The sequence below is a fragment of the Netta rufina genome (assembly GCF_964035555.1).
Source record: "Netta rufina genome assembly, chromosome: 1".
Taxonomy (NCBI): Eukaryota; Metazoa; Chordata; class Aves; order Anseriformes; family Anatidae; genus Netta; species Netta rufina.
The window spans coordinates 148,146,870-148,169,139 of NC_140123.1; the positions used below are offsets into that span (position 1 = coordinate 148,146,870).

General features: G+C 38.6%; 1 protein-coding gene across 2 annotated transcripts in view; it reads right to left on the reverse strand.

Annotated features, from left to right (window-relative positions):
- Positions 1-21,586, reverse strand: part of GNPTAB (N-acetylglucosamine-1-phosphate transferase subunits alpha and beta) — a 43,576-nt gene extending 21,990 nt beyond the window's left edge. For both annotated transcript variants that reach the window (XM_084305880.1, XM_084305881.1), the window contains exons 1-8: positions 21,378-21,586; positions 16,801-16,886; positions 12,929-13,048; positions 10,864-10,905; positions 9,802-10,007; positions 9,051-9,115; positions 8,626-8,760; positions 403-564 (exon numbers count right to left, since the gene is read on the reverse strand). In XM_084305880.1, the coding sequence (XP_084162006.1) occupies positions 403-564; positions 8,626-8,760; positions 9,051-9,115; positions 9,802-10,007; positions 10,864-10,905; positions 12,929-13,048; positions 16,801-16,886; positions 21,378-21,494 (933 nt within the window). In that variant the 5' untranslated portion in view covers positions 21,495-21,586. The remainder of the gene's footprint in view (positions 1-402; positions 565-8,625; positions 8,761-9,050; positions 9,116-9,801; positions 10,008-10,863; positions 10,906-12,928; positions 13,049-16,800; positions 16,887-21,377) is intronic.
- Between the last annotated feature and the right edge of the window lie 684 nt (positions 21,587-22,270).

Genomic DNA, 22,270 nt, shown 5'->3' on the forward strand with positions numbered 1-22,270 from the left:
ACCTTAAGAAACATACTGAGAAGAAGGTAATCGTGTTTGTTAAATAAAACCCTGTCTCTCTCCCACACAGAAGAAGCCTGCTTATCTGCCAGTTAGTACCAATTAAGCCTTTCAGGACTTGACTGCACATAACTTTATCAGAAACGCACAGTGGGCAAAATTTTTCATTTAGTAGACAACAAGAAAATTTCAATTAAATGCCACTCTGCATGATGCTTCCTCCTTTTAGATTCCAGAATCTGGCAACATTCTTATGACATTTTATCATAACAAAATAAATGCTGGGTTCTTAACACATCCAAACTTCTGAAAGAAATCCCCTGTTCCTTGTCATTAACTAGTTAACTGCAAGCTTCCCTCTGCATACTGCAACCTTCACATTCCGTAACAGGATTTACCTACCTGACTGACAGAGCTGAGGTCCCACAGTAAGTAAGCAGGATTAAGCATTAATTCTTTTCCATCTATAGTCATGTTCTTCTTTGCTTGTTTGCTCAGTTCATGGAAACCCTTAGGGTTATTCAGTTGCAAAAGAGCCACGCTGGCTTCTGAATAGAGCTGCAACTACACAAGCAGAGAAAATAATTTCCAGCATGCACCCACGGCAGTTCTATTCCTTGGCCAATTCAATCATTTCATTATATTTTTCTTACTGGAGATACTAATAAGAATGACTAAACACTGTTTATAAAGCAGTACAATGTTAGAGGAACACAAAAAGGGGGCAGTAAAACAGGAAATGAAAAACATTTAAAGACACAGAACACTTGTAGATGGTGAGCCTTTATGTTCCAAAAAAATATTTCCCTTTACATAGTAGCGAGGTTTACTCTTGCTGGGTTACATTAGAAATATTCCTTCAGTGATTAGTAAATCACTCCCACATCCAACAACAAAATTTGGATTTTATTTCAACTTTGTTACACAGCTGAAAGAATCTTACTCTCCTTCCTCCCTTTTTAATCAACCAATACTTTTCTGAGAAAATTAAAGTCACAAATTCATCATTGCTGTCAGAAGCGTGAAATATTCAGAATGGTTTAGAGATCAACATACAGTTCAGAAATCTGAGATACAAAGGGCTCCAGAACTAATCCTTGTGGGTCTCCAAGTCCTTAATGATGGTTGCCAATAGGCTGTTAAGGTCATTTCTTAGTTGGGGACTGTTTGATCTGTTTGCTGTTTTTATCTCCTGCCACTAGTAATTCTGGATATCAGATTTCATAATGCACAGGGCAAGAAGCAGCTTGCACTCCATGCCCTGTCTAACAGCTACTAGAACTTACAAATTGCAGGGCACTGAAACATTTCAGTAAAAATACAGCATAACCCAATAAAACACTGTTTACCATATGCAGTAGCGTGAGAAAACACTGTGCTAAAAGTACAACTGTATATCGATTCTCCAAATGCATGCATTCAACAGACTGAGAGTAAATATTGTTAATAATTAACTACATTTATTATCTGCAATGCTTAATTTTCGTCTTCATGCAACATAAGACTAAAATGCACAACTACCAGATTTTTCAGCTGAATATCCATAAAAGCAATAAATAAAATGTTAACATTTTCATGTTAGAAAACAGCAAAAAAAAATATCCATCATTCTATTGATTTTTTTCCTGATTAAATCTGACCTTTTCAGCCCATTTTAAAACAGCACTTGTCCCAGAGTTAGTACCCCTTCCCCTAGCAAGACCAGCTGTCCCACTTGTGACATTTTAAAGCTGTTGATGCTTTGACTCATATGCTATTTGAGATCTTTCAATCTGACTTATGAGGCCTGCCATTAGAAAAATCTGATAAATCTCAGACCTTCCAGGGAATCATTTGAACCTACGGGTGGAAAAGATGGCTTCAGTAGTTAAATGGCTGAGGTATAGTTACGGACTGCAACCAACAACCTCCAAAAATATCAATATCTGAATGCTACAGATTACAAAGCTGCCATTAGTGGGTATGTGCTTTATTTAGGAATACAACAGTGTCACACAGTCCCTTAGAATCTGTCATATAAAATATACATGAAACAAACCAAAAATATTGCCACTCTAGAGCTTTGAAAATGTCTCCTAATTTTGTTTCTCTTTAACCTGTTTCCACAATGACTAGCTCAACAAAATAGGTACATGTACTACAGATCCCTAACTAGATTTATTACCAAAACTCTCCCTTTCCCCCAACTAATACAGCATACATGCTCCAGGTTTTTAAATATGTAACAGTCCAAGCACAAATAAATAAAAATATGCACCATTGCTCAGTTTGGGAGTTAAACTGTGCAGAATAGAGAAGGTGAAGGGGGGAAAGGGGGGTATTTGTTTGTTTAGTTTGATTGATTTCACACAAATAGCTTTTTTTCAGAACCAAGTATTTTCATATGCAGATCTATCAATAAAGTTAGATTTCAATGAAGTCTCCTGGGACATAAATTATCTAGCTTCTGAAACACCAAAAGCTCTGATCAGAACTTTCTATTGCTGGTATTTTCAAAACAGCATTCTCCCCTGCAGATTTTCTGATGTCTCACAGCTATTACCCTCCTCTCAGTGGGGAGTCACACAATTACCCATTCTCTTTAAATATTATGTTCTGGAGATCAGCTTGATCTTGACAAAATTGGTCAGCAGAACCAAAGATGCTGTGAAAGCAGAACAGAAACAAACAAGCATGTAGATGCGGAGAGTCAGCATGATCAGGCAAGTTTTGGCTTCCAGCACCAGTGGGCTGACAAGACACCCTGCAGTCAGGAACATCGACCACCACCCATGCACGTTTATATAACATACTTGAAAATGAGACAGGAAAACTGCATTCTCCCAACATGGTAAATTTAAATGCAAGTTCTCTCCTGGAAGCTTTGGCAAAGCTTAGACTTAACGGGCTAGGAGGCAGGCCGGATGGGCTGAGCCACCCCAAGCAAAAGTAAATACTTCATTAACATGTCCTCAAGCTAAGAGGCCTCAAGAATAGATTTTTTTTTTTTTTTTTTTCCTGGGGTGGGATTTGGAATCCTAACCAGTCCTTAAACTATTACTCTTTATCTTCCTAATGGCCAAAGTTGATCATTACAAGAAGTTGTGAATGCCCCTGCCCTAGAGGTGCTCAAGACCAGGCTGGATGGGGCCTCGGCCAACCTGATCTAGTGGGTGGCATATGCAGATTAAAGAGGAAGCAGTATTTCACAAAGGAAGAAAATCTGCAAGCTTTTAACTTTACCTGATGCAATCAGGATATTGAATCTTGAAAGAAAGTCACCTTTCTCCAAAAATTTCACTATATATCATTTTAGTGGAGAAGCGTTAGCACAGTAACCTCAAAAAAACATAAACAAATCTTTCAAAGTAAAAAATATTTTTTCCAGCCCTTCTTCAGCGCGCATAAATTCAATGTAATGTATTTCCAGCCCCTAAAGAAATAAGGCTTAGCAGCAGACATAATCAGAGTAACACCTCCATCTAGTGGCTTACTAATGCACTATTAAGAAAGCACAGAAAATAAAAAGCAACCAAATACTATTTTCCAACCACAACTGTCAAAACACACACAGTACAAAAGAAATGTTGATCAGCAGATATACTGCTGCTTACCTTTCATATGGAAATAAGCTTCCATATTATTATACTGCAATGCAGGCCATAAATACAAAAAAAATGGAGACTGTAACATACACAATTAGAAAATTTTAAGGGTGTATTATGTACTATGTAACCTCCTCTTGAGCTCAACTCATTTTAGTACAGAATTACTGAGGATTTTTAGATCAAGAAACACGTGGCCCAGAGGTCAGAGCAATTTTTGGTCCTTTTTGTATTCAGAAGTAATTTCAATCAAATGAAAATGATCCAATTAAAACAACATAATCAACACAAATGTATCAACAGCTACATTCCTCCCTTTCTCTCCTTAACACCTTTATTCCCTTCAAACAGTAGCACTGATAAAATTTTAAGTTATTTTTTTCTGTATTTTCAGCACTGCACTAAGAAACAGCCACTTCAAAAGAGTACGGAGGAACTCTTTAAGAATAAAGAGGCATCTATGAAACAAATCTAGTCTAACTCATGTGCAACTTGCCTTCTCTCCACCACATATCTCACAGTACTTCACAAACCTTAGACTGCTAGAGTGGCAACTACAGAGGAATCACTGGAAATTACAGTGGAGACTAAACAACCAACCTTTCTTCTGCTTAACAGCAGCATGAATCAAGCAGCTCTCCCCCAGGTAAGGGGAGCAGCACACTTGACATTTACCACAACTGCCTACCTATAAGTTCCACTGAAAGGAGAACTGATTCTGAGCAAGGATCTCAGTAAATGTTTCTATAAAAACAAATCACATTGACACTTATTGTGTATAATCTCTGACTTCGTAAATAAGCATCTTATATTTATACGCTTACACTCTATTATAGGTTTAATATGAATAAATTGCTGCTAACAAGAGTAGAAGTCTGGTTGGGGGTGAACCTGCTACCTACCTCACTGTTACCAAGCACTGAATACTAATCTCAATTTAATTGTTCTAAAGCAGCCACTACTAGAGGAGGGACACACACACACACAGAGCAATGATACAATGACAACTGGATGGTGAAACTGCAGAATGCATTAGATACCTGAGAAAAAAACGTGTTTACACAGAGAAATGCCTAACCAAATTGCAGAGAAGCAGCTCCTAGGAACAGATAGCAAGCTGGTCGCAGTGATAACATCTACAGAAAGATAAGAATGCATGCAGGAGAACAGAACCAGCACAAAGATCAACAATCGCCTGGTTGACACATAACTGTCAACAAAGATTAAAAAACAACCTAGGTGGGGTAAACAAAAATCACACAGAAAGAAAATAGGCAAGGGATATCACTCCCATGAAAACAGACAAAGGAGATACACCCAAGGCACCAGAGATGTAGCCTCTATGTTCATCTGAACAGCAAACCAAAACCCCAAACTCTAGCATTTTGCATATTTGTTAAAGAGTTAAACTAGAAATGAGCTTGGATACAGACAACAAATTAAACAGTTACACAGACACGAGAAGCAAAACTGAAACACAGAAATAATCCATCCAGCACGCTTTTTGATGGAGTAAATAATACTACTAAGGGATGCTGCTGGAATGAAAAAAGATGATCATCCATAGTTATGAATGGCAGTCAAAAAATTAAGGTCCAGGTAGAATCATTCTACTCTAACAAGTCTTGAAACCACAAGAGAATAAAACCCAGCAGATTGCTCATAAGTAATAAGGACGAATCTGGGTATTTCACTCTTCCAAGGCATTCACAAAAGAAAGCACCTCTTGATGGAAGGTCCATTATAACTTAAGAGATATGGGCTATGAATAAGGTCTGTGCTTTACAGATTTATGGCAGAAAACCTGGAGAGAATTAGGAACTTCTCAATCCTGGAAGCAAAATTCCACACAGGAGTATCAAGGAGAAAAATCATCAAAACTCACTGGAATAATAGTTCAATAATGAATTAAAGAAATAAGTTAGAAAGTGTCTTTTGTAAGGGAATAAGAAAAAAAAAACCACCACTATACCACAAATAATGACAGGTATTCCAATATTCAAAAGAAAGAGTAGGCAGGGAGAATGTTCCTCAGAACTGTGTTATTATGATAGCTTGTATCTATGAAGTTAGACCAGAGAACAAACATTGTCTAGGATGGTGCTCCAGTATATTCCCTGATGTGGAAATGAGACAGATTTCTTTTCCACCAAGTTATCACTGCAATGAGGCAATATTATTTCAGATACCAATCTGGCAATTAACGAGGACATTACAGAAGAGCTGCTCCTAGAAAATAACCCTGGGTGAGGAAAACATGAGTCAATTGATTTCAAATTAAAACAAAGACAAGTGTAGGAACATCTTGTTACTAAATTTCTTGATTGCTGAGGGGCAATTTGAATAAATGAATAGAGCAGGTAATCGAAGTCAAAGGTATTCTGAGCAATTCAGATTCATTAAGTCAAACGTGCTACAGCTACCAGCAACCTGTAACTTACTCTGTGCTGAGGTACTAGAAAAGACTACATGCCCAAAAGGCTGAACTTGCGCTCAAAGATCTTGAAATACTGAATGTCCAAGCAGATTTTCAGTCTTTTACTGCAGGTGAGACGTGCCAACAGAGAGAATAGCAAAATTCCAGTCTGCAAACTGGTGTTCTTAATTTACCACTCTTATTGTCTAGAAACAGACACAGGTTATGACAACCACAGGACTATGTACAGATTCTTAGGAAATGAGAATCTGTTGGTAGCAATTCTCGAAGAACAATTGTTGTATGAGCTCGAAGATGTTTCAACTTGCTTTTAAATGCATAATAGCATTTTAGCTCAGGGATTTCCAGTTGCCATGACTGTCCTACTAATTTCATTCTTTTTTTTCAAAATGAAGGCAGCAATTAGACAAAGATGTTTTCAGCAAAGAAAATATGTAATTTTAAAATTATTTAAATGTGTTTACATATATTTCACTTTCAGGATCCTGTTTTAAGTTGTTGGCTTTTTTTGTTTGTTTGTTTATTTAAAGCAGTTTGAGCTCTCAACATTTTAGCATTTTCAGTATAGCTCTATCTACAGTAAGAATCAAACGCTATCCTTTCCCCTTCAATGTATTTACATTTGGATTCTTCCAGTGTCTCTAAGCCAGGAAGCATTCAACCAACATTCCTTACTCAGGCTTGAAACAAAGAAACTAGAATCTCAGAGAGAAAAACTTAAGTACGAACTCCTCTTGGATAACTATCTATTTCCCTACATTAAACACCCTTTCTTTAAAGCTATTTTAAGAAAACATAGTGATAGCATTTAAAAGAAACACAGACTGGTAGATGGACCTCATGAGTACCCACTGCAATCTTACCAATGTACCACTGAGAAAAAAGTGGAAGGATGCCACTACCACACCAGAAAACACTTCTTGCTATTTTTGTGAGTGATGGTAGACTATTTTATGAACAGCATCTGTACAAAGTAGTGGTAGGAAGCAATGGAGGTCATGTAGAAATACTGGCAATGTTGTTTACAATAAGCTTAACACAGCATACAGCAAGTCTGCTGGCCTTGGGTTAGCTATGTACTATGAACTTATCACTGTATAGAAAGTTCTGGTGATGCTTCATTTAAAATACTGTACAAAAGTCTAGTTGATCATGTTGAAGACAGCCAAATTCACAGTGAGAACATCAGGAAAGGGCTGTCAGAAGCATGAGAGAAATGGAGAGCCAGTGCTGTGCAAATAGCACAATGTGATTAACTCACTAAAACAAAAGCTAGGAGAAGCCGTATATGTACTCTCTACTAATACACAGGAGATGTAAACAAAACCAAAAGAGAAGAGCTATTTAAGTTTAAAAAAAAACACTATTTAAGAGCTATTTCTAGTAAGCTACTTAAGAGTGGGTAGGGTGAGAGGTACAAATATGTTTACTTAATGAGGTTTCTAACCATTGTTATTGAGATTCTAAAACAACTTGCTTGTCTTGCTAAGACAAGAATGAAGAAATTTAGCTTGCATTAAATGGGAGCATGACCGGCCTATGAAACCATTTTAAAAGTATCCTTTCAGCTGTAGCTGAATAAATGATTTGATAACCCAGCCTTCTATAGAAAGAAAAGGAAAGCAAGTCATACTCTTTCAAGTACCAAGAACAGGCCACAAACTGAATTATCACATTCTACAAGTGGGCATCTGACTAACAAAGATTTTTTTTATGGATTGACATCCCAAGTCTCTACATACACTTAAGCCCTGCTAACTCCCTTCTCCTCTACAAACTCCCTGGCCTCAGCCCCTTTCACATCACCATCTTCCCAGAGCTTTCATTACAGAATATTCAGCTTGGTTAACCAGCAGCAGACCAGCATTCTTTATCCTGTTGAGCACTTCCTTCAGAAGGAACGCTCACTCACATCTCTCCGTAAGATCCATTGTCATACATAAGACAATGATTTTGACAGATTTCTGAAATTTTTACCTGTCTGTTAAACAGGTCTGTAACTGGAAAAGTTGTCCAAATATTAGGAGAGAAAGGAAGGCACAAAATGTTAATGGACGGCATAGTCACACAAATTGTGTTCTACTGTTGTCTTGCAGATAGATGAATTAAGTACAAATCACTTTGTAGCATACAGAGTACTTGGCAGAAAGAAATACAGCATTCAGCTGTGAAACAATTCATTGCTCTTACTATTAAGACTATTCTTCCAAAAGCAAAGAAGGAATAAAAAAAGCTAAGAAATCACACAAACAAAATTCTGTCGCATTTAACAAACCAGTGATACAATACACTTCAGTAAGACAACAGCCTGTAGCAAATGGCTGAGAGAAACTGGAAAGTCTGGTATTTTTCAACTAGTTGTAAGCTAAAAACCTAAAGCCTAGTAAATTGCAGCCACAGAATGGGCAATTGGCATTTGGAAGGCAACAATTTGAGTCACTATTTACTATTCTTCACAACTCAGGAAAAGGGTCACAGATAACTATCAGAAACATCCTGTCACCTGCAACAGTTCTCTTGCTAGGTAAGTAAGGTCTGTATGTGAAGTACTTAAAAATAACAAAAAACAATACAAAGAAATCACTCTTTCCTCCATGTCCTTACCAGTTTCACTTTAGAGGCCAGACTCTCTGGTAGTTTTGTTCGTAGCTGATTTGTTTCTTTGAATGTAGCTGGAAATCCACTAAGGAAGGCCAGGTCTTGCATTAACACTAGGCCTGGAACTTCTTTGTCTGTAGTCTAAAAACAGAATGACAGGGTAAAAAAAAGTCTTTTCTTTAAATTTCTAGTATTTCACATTATCTAAAAACCCTTCAGCAGATGACAGATTTAAAAGACTATAGATCTGTCATTTAACCCGAACTTCCAACACTGAAATACAGGTAATTTTAAAAGCTTTCACTTCTTACAATGTGTGAGTTATGAAGAGTATATAGCAGAGAAATACTTTCTAAAAAACATATTAGTTTAGGACAAGTTTAGGACATACAAAACCTAAAAGCTAAGTAACAGATTTTAAAAGTACATACCAAGTAGCCTCTCCATACTATCTGTTTGCTGTTGTCTTTTAACATTCCAGAATGGGCAGCTTCAACTAGAATAAATAAAATACATTGCAAATCAAAAACTTGAAGTCACTTCTTTTGTATATTCCAGAAACTAAGATAGACTTTTGCAAATTAAGGAGTTTTGGATGTTTATTGAGTGAAGATTTGTCTTTATGCTTGTCAAATAATCTTGCTGGTAAAATAAACACCAGTGTTTGGGCAAGTAGGTGGTAGTGGGTTGGGCACTATGTATTAAGACAAGAAGCCTGTACCTGTTCTAAAATACTACTTGTAAGTGTTGAACACATAGATAATTTTGTTTTACGGTGTGCAATCCTTTAAACAAAAGCAGAACTTTTTGCACAATATTCAGCCTTCTCATCACAGCAATTAAAAGATGACTTCTAAAACTAATCCTCAGTCTTAGCCTCAGTCTTCTGAGATCATCAGTGCAACACAGATTTTCAGATATCAAGTCTGTTTTGCAACAGTACTTTAGGAGTACAGAACTGTTTAATCTTTCATAATCAGATGTCTGGGAGATGAGAAACAGTATCGCTGATGCCATCATTTAAAGAAATAGACTGAGGGGAAGAGACACCGTACAACTTGCTAAAGTCAAACAGAAAATTAGTGGCCGAGTCAGTGATGGAAGACAATACAACCTAACTCACAGCAACTTAGTAAAAATCTTTCCCTAGAAAACGATGTGGAAACTGTCAAATGTTCTTACCATCCTTAGGGCTATCAAAAACAATTACTGTCACATTGGTAGAAGGATTTTTTGGTTTTGCTACAAAGAACATATTGTTAGCAGCTTGTAGAGCAGGATGAATGGACAGGAGGTCTTTCAGCGTGACATTGGTCGGCAGCGCAGGATCCAGGACAAGCATTGGCACTTTAACGCAGTGTGTCAGCAAACATTCCAGTTGCTTCTCACTGTAGCAAAATACCAAAGGTATATTTAACACCACTAGAAAATTTACAACAAAAATCAATGCTGAATGCAATGAGAGATGTTTTTGTAAAATCTGATCAATTATTTCTAATATCTGTAGAAGAAAGGGTGGGAACAATTAAAAGCATACTTATTTTGCTGTAGAAAACAAATATCCTACTGTTACAGTTCAGCACATTCCTGTAACTTGTTCCCCGATTTCTTGCCTCCTCTCCTCAGAAAAAAACACCTCTTTTCTCAACCATGTATTTTTATTTTTCAAAATTTCAAAGATTTGTTTCAAATATTTCAACATTTGCAGAGATTTGACTACAGAGGACACCTTAGAAAGATCTCTACAGAACAACCAGGCCAAGTTAAGAGCAGGACAGAGCAGGCCCTGCTGCTTCCTGGCAGCGCACAGACACATAAGCCTTGGCCCCTCCACAAACAGTGACGTACAGCACTGTGTACACAAATGGCAGGTAAAGGTACTGTCAGAAAAAAAATAATCTTCGTGTGTTTGAATTATAAAACTCAAGGTACATATGCACTAAAAATCCACACTACAAATATGAACTATGCCTAACTAGGGACAAGTAAATGTTTTTTGAATTTCAGAAATTGTCACACTAAGAGGCTCACAACTGCATTACTGTTATTCAACATAAATATTATCATGTTGTCAACTTCTCTTGAAATGACACAGAAGGAATGCATGCTCAGGCCGTAGAAAAACAAACACAATACACCCCGTTACTTCACCTCTTCAACAGTTGCTTTCAGCTAAAAATGAGTAGGACATAGTTTATTTCAATTTATAGCCAAGACAAAACAAACAAAACAAAAAGCCCTTACCTCTTCTTTGTTGGTTCTGTTGCATTCTTTCCAAGGATTTCCCTATTACAAAATGAAAACAACCCCATTAAGTAACTCTGAGTCGGTGGTAAAGAATTAAACCTAATTTCAGAATTCTAATTGAGTCAGGAACATGTTGTGAAATCAGTGATAAACCAGCCATAAAACTGCCAATGCCTTGCCATTCGCCTACTTAGGCAAGCACAGGCTGACATGTGCTCCCTCACTGTGCACCCTTGCACAGCAGAACCCAAAAATCCTTGCTTGTGCTGGGAGCTGCAGCAGTGGGACTCTGCCAACAAGATTTTCAGGGGTTACTATCAGATTATTTAATGAAGCTGCTGTTAATAGGAAAAGCACTGATAATAAACCAGGGAGAATGACCCGAAACTGGAGTGAGTTCATAGTTTTGTTTATGATACGTATTCTGTTAAGGTCTACCATGCATAGGCCGTGTGCATGCAGAAACTGATGAAGATTAATGCACAGGTAGAGCTATGGTGATGCAAAAAAAATTAATGATAATAATATGATCCCAAGGGCACCAACACACACCAACAAAAAGAAAAGCACCATCCATCAAGCTACCCTCTCTCCTACTGATGAAGAAATCACTTGGACAGTGACTAATTTGATTCAGGTGGATCAATAAAAAAGTAACAAATTACTAAGTTTTACTATGCAGTACAGAATACATGCTCATTAGCAGAGATTTATAGTCTTTGCCTTTGTCTTCCACAGTCATCCTGATCCTCTGAACCATTTTTTATTTTTATTTTTTAAACTGTGCTAACCAATTTCAAAATACAAAGGGGGTGGAGGCCAGGGGATGTTGTTATCTACAAGGTGGAGAACCAGCTGTCCCTGTAGTTGATGAACATGACATGGTCATGAGTCTTACTCCTGAGCTTGACATAAACTTTCCAGATCAGTGTTATGGAAGGATAAAATGTGTGGTTTTCCCTTGCTAAAACAGGAATCACAGCATCTCTTTGCCCAGAAGTATCACGGGGCTGAAACCACAAATGTTTGCTACGTAAACTACTAGGAAATGATTAGTATAAACATGAAAACTCTTCAGAGCAGAGACCATGTCTATATTTAAGATGTTTACACTTAATGCATTTTGCAATTTAAGTAGCAAACCAGAGGCCTAGAACTTCAGTTGTGATTACACTGTTAATGGTACCTAATTTGCGAGTCATAACATGCCAAAAATCAGATGAATCTTTACACTCACTTGTGGATTTCTGATTATTATTCTGAATTAACAATTAAAATAAACACTTAAAATAAAGTCTTGTTCTTTCATTTAACATTTTTCTGTTCAAAACTGATCACACGATCATGGAGTTGCTAATAAAGAATTAAATCAGTGGTTACAAAACCACCCAAGGTATCTGTAGCTGCGTGTGTTTGCTGGAAAACAAAGCTGTGCACTATCTGAAGTCTTTAGATCAATCATTAATTTTACAGACCAGTGTAGCACAATCTCTAACATTCTGAATGCAGCATTACATCGCCATCTCTGTTGCCTTAGACGGTTGAATAATATGTCTATAATCTGAAAAAATTATTTTCCTCTTCCTCAGTTTCTGTGTTTAGGAGACTACAAATCTATTTTTAAGGAGCCTTTAACAAACATGCTCAAGTATATGTTATTAAGCCCAGTATAAAAAGAAATATTGGGCAATGAGTAGGAGGGGGATGCAGACATGTTAAACATGGAAGATATCACTTTATTATTATCCAGAAACAGTTACAGAAATCCATACAACATGACAAACAAAAAAGCACAGTTTTCTGCACAGCGTTTTTACAAATTCAAGGCAGATCAGCCTTAATTACTTTAAATTATTATGCTCTATATTTTAAACAGTTTTCTGATTAGACAGCACTTCATGGCTAAATGTAGAACTGAAAGGAGGTTTTGAGAATAATCAAACGAAGACAGAAACTCGCTTTGAATTTTCACGTTGAGCAACAAGGGAGAAAAGAAAGAGGGCTAGTACCACATTAGATTGCTATTGTTAGTGCAAGGGAAAAAAATACATGAGATTATTACCTCATTATTTTCTGTTCTTCCTCCATCTGTTCTCTGACCTGTTGCAATTCTTTGATCAGTTCAACATCTGTGCCGTTCACCCAGGTGTATACCACATCAATCGGCATGGGTAAACACAGCCTACATAATTCAAATGAAAGCTACATGAGCTGTTTAATATTACATTACAAGTGTTTGTGGCATCCTACAATAGCAGTTCCCATCAAGCAACAAAAACGCTTGGTGTCTGAGCTGAAGAGACAAAGAAAAAAGCTTCCCTTCAGCTATAAATATATATATAATTTCATAATTATACACAAGCCTTTGACAAAACAGCACAGACATGAAACCAAAAGAAGACCTACAGAGGCCATAACAATTCACTAACTATATGAAATTTACCATTTATACTCTAAATTTCACTGACATGTTAACCTATAATCAAACACCTAGCAACCCATTAAATATTTCTCAAGACAATACCAGCATCTAGGCATATCTTTAATTCACCAGCTACCAAAATTAGACAGGACAGCACGAAGTGTAAAGACTTAAATCACACTTTGTGTTATTTAATTGCCCACAGCCAGTAATATCTCAGCAGAACCACATCTTTATCCTAACACCTCTTAGATCTCAGTAACAGAGCATTTCACAAACTAACAACCCAAGTAGGATACATGAATTCAGACACTAGATACAGCAGTGGAACCCAATCTTGACACAATTTAATACTGTGGAACTGTTGCTGAACAGTTAGAGATGTCCTAGCGTACCTAAGGGAGATGCAGAAAAGAAAAGGTTTTGAGTACTTATTTTCTATTTGTTTGTGGTTATCTCCTCCCTGAGGCCCACAGCTCTGTTTCAGCAGGTGCTGCAGGCTGCTGCCAGAGATGAACCTCTCAGTCCCAGAGAGCAGGGGGATGCCCCAACCATTATTTTCATAAGTTCCACTGTCAAGCTATAATACCTTCCTAAACTATAGAAGGACTTCACACACTTAGCAGAATGCAACAACCCAGCCTCCTGCCAAGCACATTAAACTGAACTGAAACTTAGACCCTTGGATATTGATTTCTCTCTCTGTCATTTGTTTTCATGAAACAGAAAAGTGAAAACAAACAGGAGAAAAGCAGTGTTTGGATAGCAATCACTGAGCAAGTGTTTTAAAACTGAGATCCACTGGAACACACAATGAAATATCCAAGGAAAAGGTGCTCGTTCCCCACCCACTGCGTGGCATCCTTCAAACAACAGAGAGACAGGCAGTTTGTAGATATCTCCTCCATCTTCCCTTGCACGGCATGACATGCAGACAATTTCCACCTGGCTTTGTTTTCTACCGGCTGAGACTCAGTAACTGAAGTGCAGAATTTGGCAAACGGGCAGCTAGTGGCTGGTCACAACACAAGGGACGTGAACATTTTGCACTCAGTTCACTGCTGTTCCTAAAAACTGAGCTATGACACCTAAGGTCTGCTGGGGGGGGGGGTCACTCTAAAGATGGTTTGAACACGTAACAGGAGGCACTGCCTTTCCCCAGCAGTACCATCCAGAAAGCCTACCTCACTTCTTCACTTCTGAGGTGCAATACTCTGCAGGAGGCTACATTTTCAGCTGACAAAGTTAATTTGCACATTACAGGTACCCCCCCCCCTAATCAGTTATTTTACCTCTTTGTCAGCAGACACAGTAACCTCTGGCTCATTAACAAGTGCAACTCACTGTATGTTTTCAGTCTTTTACAGAATTAGAAATTCAATGGCAGGAGCTCCTCCAGCTTTTCCATGCTCGTTGTGATCAGTTAAATTATTGGGTTGGCAGTCCCCTGATTTCTACAGCTAGGAAACGTGTTTTAGGTGGAAGCACCTGACTCAAATTAGCTGATCTCAAAGGTGCACAACTCTCGGTCTTCTGGGCAAAGGGCAGAGTTTATTTACACAGCCTTCATTTAAGAACATAAAATGTGGGAAAAGAAAAGCCTAAACTCCAACTCAGTCTAGGCTATGAGGCAATTTTAGTACTATTTATACTTCTGTAAAGCCACTCCCCAGTTTATAATTTGTTAATAGCTTGTTTCTATACAATAGCAAATAGAACTGTGTAATTTACTACATTTAACTTGTAGCATTAAAATGTCAGCTCTGAATTAATGCTGCTGTGGCTTGATTTTCATTAGTAATGTCTACAGAGACAATTACAAAAAAAAAAAAAAAATAATAAAAGCTATCAAAGCAAGTGAACTGTTTGTTGATCAATTAGTTTACAATTTATCTAAATAGAAGTTAACCTGAATTTTTCTTAACATATTTTTACAGCAAATTGACACACATTGTTTGGGAAAGTAGTGGTTATCAAACATAATAATAATAATAATCTTTTGGTCCTAATTAACACTGCTACCAATTAGGATCAGCAACAGTGTTAACATTTCACCTTTGTGGTCTCTTTCAAAGCTTTCTGGTTAATTTCAAAACCTCTTAAAAAGCACAGAGACATTATATTTTGAAAAGCACCTAATGGCATTTTGCTTTAAAATTAAAAAGGAACAGGAAAGCCACTTCCACGTTATCCTTCTCTAACATTATTTTAAATACACAAAGTCTTCTGTAAGTTAAGGCCAGAAAAATTCAAAAACTTTCTTCACTTAAACTCTGTAACTATGTTTTTCCTTCATGTGGATTTATTCTTTTGGTCTTCGTCACAGATACTAGTCTGGCAAACAGATTAGGCCCAAGATGAGCTGACTAAAATGAAGTATGAAAATACACCACAGAAATGTAAGTTGACTATTTGACTAATTTTGACTATTACATCATGACAGTAAGACTTGCAATTTCGTTTTGGACAAACTGCCATTTTGTAAAAACTCTGTACTTAATTAACATGAATGCAGAACTTCTTACTTACAGAAACAACCATGCTTTCACTCTAGCACTGCAAAAACACATGCACATTAAGTTAATAATCTGTACGAGTTGTATCACTCTGCTTTATCTGTCTTCCTTTGGAAAACAGGGGAGGGAAGTAAGAGATGAAATAGCAAGTAGTATTCACAAATACCGTGCAATGTACTTTTAAAGAATTATCTTGCAGCAGCTAAAACACGATGAACTGATTTGATCATTTCTACTGTCTCATGATTCAACAAACCTCAAGGCAGATTACACATCTGCTTTCAGGGCTTTTTCCAGTCAAGTGCATCAACACTTAAAAGAGTCAGATGATATCTCCTTAGTAAGCTTCTTCCACCTACCAATTCACCGTCCACTGACTTCCTGAGCAACAGACCCTGTGACTATTCAGATATGAACTATGAAACCACAAGCAGCCACACAGAAGTTAGCACAACTGAAGCAAATGACCCATCTGACTTAGTTTCCAATTTGTTGTGACTTCTCCCGTGTATTCAGCTTGCTTTAAAAAGCTTTCTCTTGCTACCTTTGTGACTTTTCTGCTAAATAATGTCCCACATGAAATGCCACAGAAAACTCGAGGTAAATCAAAAATAGATTTTTCAAAACACTAGAAGTTGGAATTTTAAGTGCACAGGAACAGTACTTACATTTTCTTACCTTAATATAAAAAATATTTCGCTATTAACATTACTGTCATTTTGATGTCTCCTTATAGACTGGATGAATTCAATGCATTTAAAAGAAACTGCTGTATATGACTAGAACTTCCAAATCCCAAACGCCTTCCAAGTTTGGATATTAATCACTAACTCACAGTTTTAGAATCTCTAAGTTAACAATTCATCGCAGATTTAGAGCCCTTACAATAAAGTACTACTCAGCAGTATGTTACTTCTTCTGGAATATCTGATTTAAATATTTGAGAATTCATTGAGCAGTAAAACGTGCAATATGCTAACTACAAATATAGCTCACCGATTTTGAAATGATTTGCCGGCAACGTTGTCTCTGTATGAATCAAACATAACATGATACTGGTCTCTACTCCACTCCAACACAACCTGAAAAGAAAAACACTCAATGTCACCAGCTTCTAAAATTAGACACTTACTTTTGAAACTTTTACTCATGACTGATTTCACTCAATTTGATCTACACATTAACGCACATCTGACTTAATTAATCCAAACTAAATTATTACACCGAGCCAGCAATCAGACACAGAACTTACAGCACACAATTAAGATAAACATTGTTGTTTGTTTTTTTTTTTCTCTGCAAGAAAGGACTTCATGTTTTGTGGACACACTTCTTAAGTTACTATTCATTTTGATTACCTCCTCCTTGTCTCTTAACCTTTAGGGGCATGGTCTAGAGGGTAGCATTGGTAGTAGGGTGATGGTTGGACCAGATAATCTTAAAGGTCTTTTCCAACCTTAATGATTTTATGATTATATGATTTTATGATTTTTTTTTTTTTTAATGCAGCAGCATCCTCTCAAAACTGAGGCCCTAAAACAAATATACTTCAATACAAGCAGGACCCCCCCATCCTGCACAATCTTCATCATCTTCCTTCCTGTTCTCATATAGGACATACTGGAGTCTATCTCTGCAATCTGAGCTTTGAAAACAAACAGCCAGACCAGGGCATATCAAATTATGTAGATTAACCTGGGCACAAACTTAAAACACAATAGGTGTTTCCCAGTCCAGGTGAGTCTTACAGGGCAGCCAAACTAACCCAACAGCTCAGTATTCCTGCGGGCTGCAGACTCTTCCATTCCCCTGCATTTCTGCCCCTCCCTTTAACTTGAAGCTGGCATTCGCCAGACCCTGCAGCGAGCCAAGTCACAGAGCTAAACCAGCAGGGAAATGAACCTTCAGAAAACAGATCAGCTTAGTCTCCCCAGCTCGGATGCTGGGGCAGACGAGGAACGGTGGGAACACACAGCTGAAGGCAGGGTCGTCTCCCCCAGCTTCATCCAGCCACCAAGATCACTTAGCTAAAACGTCAATGTTTTGCCAGCAAGACCCATACACCAACATATTCACACATTAGCTCTCTGGGAGCACAATCACAAGAAGATTGGTACTTCAGAAAGCTGCATGTTTGCATTCCAGTGTTATTTTTAAATGCGTGTGTGTAATACACACACGTGTGTATATATACACATACTCACACATATAAATATTGAACAAAGGCACGTAGTTGCATCTCTATTACTAACAGAGTATTTGAAATCATGGTTCCAAGCAGAGAAATCAGACTTTCCAATACTAAAAACGTTTCATATGCTTTGACACAGCAAAAAAGCGTGACTAATTTGAGATAAAAATCTCTCAATATAGAAGATCCTGCTCTTAGACTTTCCATATCTTTCACAGCTGAAGTTCAGTCTTAAAAACTACAGTATCATCTTGTGTTGCTTTAGAGAGATGAAAGGGCAGTGGTTTATTTTATGTGCAGTAGCACATATAAATATGTACTGGGAAAAAAAATTACAGCGCTTGTTTTACACCAGTCTTCTTAGATTTAAATGTCACTGTTGCTTATGTTTTATGGCAACTATAAACGCTACCATTTCTTTAAAATAGCACTCAAAACCATAATTTTAGAGGCTACCTCCCTTCATTTTAAGTAGATACACACACATCTCTTTACCCTCATGCAGGCTGAAGTAAATTAAAGCCTTCTGAAGAGTATAGAGGAAGGGGAAGTCCCATCACACGTCAGTGACAAGCACACAAAATATATTTCCAAAGCTGCTCAGCCTCTTTGTAGTCCAAATCACATCTGTACAAGCTCATTCCTCTTACACAAAGGACACAATTTACAAGGTGAGCATAAAATCTGCTTCCTTAAATATCAAACACTATTACACTTCTTCATGCCCAAGTTATTATGTCCTTCTGCCCAATATATTGGTATAAAACAGTACATAATGAAAGCTATCTACACATTAACATCTGTAATTACTGCTAATTAAGAATTGACACACACTGATCCGCTTCTAGAAGAAATACTGAATTATCTGAGTTAGAAAAAAAAAAGTATTTTATTGCAGGAATACAGCTCTCTGGGAGAAAAACGTTAACCATTCAAACATTTGCTTTCTATATTTGTGCAATTATATTAAAAAAGAACCATAGTAGCTCTCTTTGGATAAATGTTTAGGAAAAGAAGTTACAGGTTTCCCACCTGATACATTCTGCTTCTGTAACTGTTTTCTCCTCTCATCGCTCATTGCAATAATGCCTGCGGGCCTCTGCTTCAACTTTACATGCAGAAACTTAAAAATACTAAAGAAAAAACACATTGAGAGCCTATCACGAGATACTGTATCAGCAATGTGACAGCAGTGTCTCTCTTCTTTCATTTATAAAACATTTTTACAAAGCTAAGTGACCTATGGAAGGTCAGCTAACAATGGTTTACAGGCAAACTGTCACAAAAGTCAAAACTTATCCAAGACGAGGCTACAGCACTGGCTTACACCTGGCTATCCCAGACGTTGCAGCTGAATCATGCTCAGTACACTGTTATTTCACTGGGATACTTTTTTTTCTTGAAATTACTTATTTTCATCTTGAGGCTGTTAGGACGTTATTCCCAGTCTCTCTTTTTTTTTTTTTTTTTTTTTTTTTTCTCTAACCACCCATTTCTATGTCAGCACTAATATAAATATTAGTGTGACTCTAAATAAGCAGATGCAATTTTGCTTACTTGGACAAAAAAAAAGCTGGCTCTGGGGCTGGGGGAAAAAAGGAACTGCAAACTCTGTTCAGACAACAGAGGCTGATAGGCATTGCTGCTTTTATTGCTTAAGAAATCCCCACAGAACATTAAAATGGTCCACCTGATGATTACTAAAAAGATTTTTTGGTTTCGAGTTCAAAAGTCTTATAAATTTTATTTGCTGCTGCCTTGCAGACTGTATACTGCAGAACAGAAATCTTTTCCATTCTTACTACTGTTGCCAGAAGAGGCCTGACAGTGTTTATTTTCACATGCCCAGTCTCTCCTAAATCCTTAAACTACTACTGTTTACCAGGACAGGAACACTTTAAATCATAAAATTCATAGGCAAAATGCACGCAAACATCTCTTACTGATCTTATTCGTCATCATCTATTTATTTATTTTAAAGAGCTTGTTTGTTTATTTTTGTATTTGTGCAGACATTTGGTTTGGTTTGTTGTTTTTTTGGGTGGGGTGGGGGGTAGGAGTGTTTTTACCAAGCACGATTAGAAGATTTCTGGTCACTCTTCTTTTATTCTTAACATAGAGTTTTGAAAATTCACTCCCACATCAATCTGCCACTTACTTGCTCGCTGTCTAAATAGTATCTAAGCTTTCCAAATAGTTCTGGTATTAAAGAGACTGGAAATAGGAAACTCAGATTTGGTATTTCTGAGAAGTGACTTGGACTCATTCTCAGCAAAATCAGTTGTAACTTGGACAAGTACTGAAGTGGTTTATAAAAGCTCTCAGAAATACTGAGGTTTGCCTTAGGTCCCGATTCTGGGGAAAAGCAAAAGTTTACTTGAAGTTTTATGGCACCAAGAGATATCTATCAATCAGCTTTAAAACAAAAGCTGACAATCACATCTAAACAGATGGCTCAATAATCTCACTCATGGTTTCGAAGTGTTTCAGCAACTTGTGACCACTGCAAGGCAGCAGACAGGAAGCACCTTATGGGAGACAGTGAGCATCCAGGCAGAATAAACTTCTGATTGTGCTCAAATATAGCTTCAGATAATGCTCTTCATGGCTCTTTTTAAGTCTGAAGGAGCCCATCAAAATAAAACAGGGGAATGGGGAAAATACCACCATAACAGCAGCAAAACTTGTCTCGACAATATTGAGAAATTTAGGAATTGGGAAATACCCGTCTGCTTGCATTTAGCACGGCCATCATACTTCTACACTGACCAAGTCTTTAATTATGTGAATGCTTCTTGAGCGCTGCAGTGAAGCAAGATCTTTCTTCCTCTCCTGATATCCTCACTGGTGACTTCCAAAATAGACAGGGTAATGTGAAGTGAAACTTCGATATATACCAACCATACACGCGTATAAAATGCTTTATCAGAAAAAGAAGGAGTCATATCGCATCCCTTGCACTGCAGTACTGACCGCTCAGCAGCAAGTGGAGTAAGATGGACTGCAGGAGGCCAGGTTTAACTCCTTAAACTCTAGAGGGGAGCAAGCTCCTGTCACTCCCGATCGCTGTCTGGAGGCTGTGCTAAGCAAGAGCCCCGTCAGGCTGCTCAGAACAAGAACAACACAGCACCAACAAATCACCTGGTGCTGGAAGGGGGTTAAGCTGCACAGGTGAAGGGAGCAGGCGCTCCTGCAGCATTTTCCCCTGGAAACGAGCTAACAGCAGCCCCAGGCGTGCTCGGAGCCGGGTTTACGGCTGGAGCCCCGCCGTGCCGTGCAGGGCCAGGGGCAGCACCGCAGCCGTGCCCCTTCCCCTCCAGCCCCCAGCCCCTAGGGCACGGGTCGAAGCGCAGGGCGGAACCGCGCTGCCCGCCGTACTGACCTCCCCGAACTGCAGGGCGGAGACGATCATGAGGACGAGGCCGCCGAGGCAGAGGCAGGGCCCATAGCGGTGCGACAGGCACGTGTAGGTCTGGCGCTGCAGCAGCTTCAGCAGCATGGCCCGCCGGCCGCCGCCACCACCGCCACCCGGGCCGGCTCGGCCCTGCACGGCGCGGCCCGCCTCAGCGCGCTGCCATGCGCCGGGCCGGGCGGGCGGGTCCCGCCGCGGCCGCCACCACCACCACCGCCCGCGTCCCTTCCGGCAGCGCCGCGGCGACACCTGGCGGCGGCTGTTGGAGTTGATGGAGTTCGTCAAGAATGGTTCCTGAGGCAAAAACGTGCTAAGAACCTCATTAAAAGTCCTGAATCTGCACGTCTGGTTTCTGCCGTGAAGTTCAGGTGTCTACACCTGGTGACACCATTGCCCAAAGTTTCGCCAGGCGGAGGCACTTCTGGTTACCACAGCGAAATAAAGTCATGCCATAGGCCCTCATGAGGCCAAGGGCAACAGCACCAAGCTCTGTAGTCCTTTATTCTTGCATAAAGTGTTTCTGACAATTCAGTGCCGTGACTTTTCCGAGTAACAAACAAAACCCACACATCCTTCTTTTTCCCTGCGTAAAGTAACAATGCCTGACCATTTCCAGAAGTTTGTCCTAGCACATTTGCATGGCTGTGTTATGAGAGGACTGCACCCTTTGTAGTTCTCAAGGATCCAACTGAAGGTACAAGGCTCTTTGGCACAGATTTATCAATTCACCAAGCCCCACTCCCATGTACCTTTTTGGTGTCACTGTATTTTCCCTTTCTTCATAGGCCACTGGAAAGCAAATTTGTTAGGCATTACCTTCAGAGTTCACAGCCCACAACACAGTGCTATGTTCCACTTCCTTT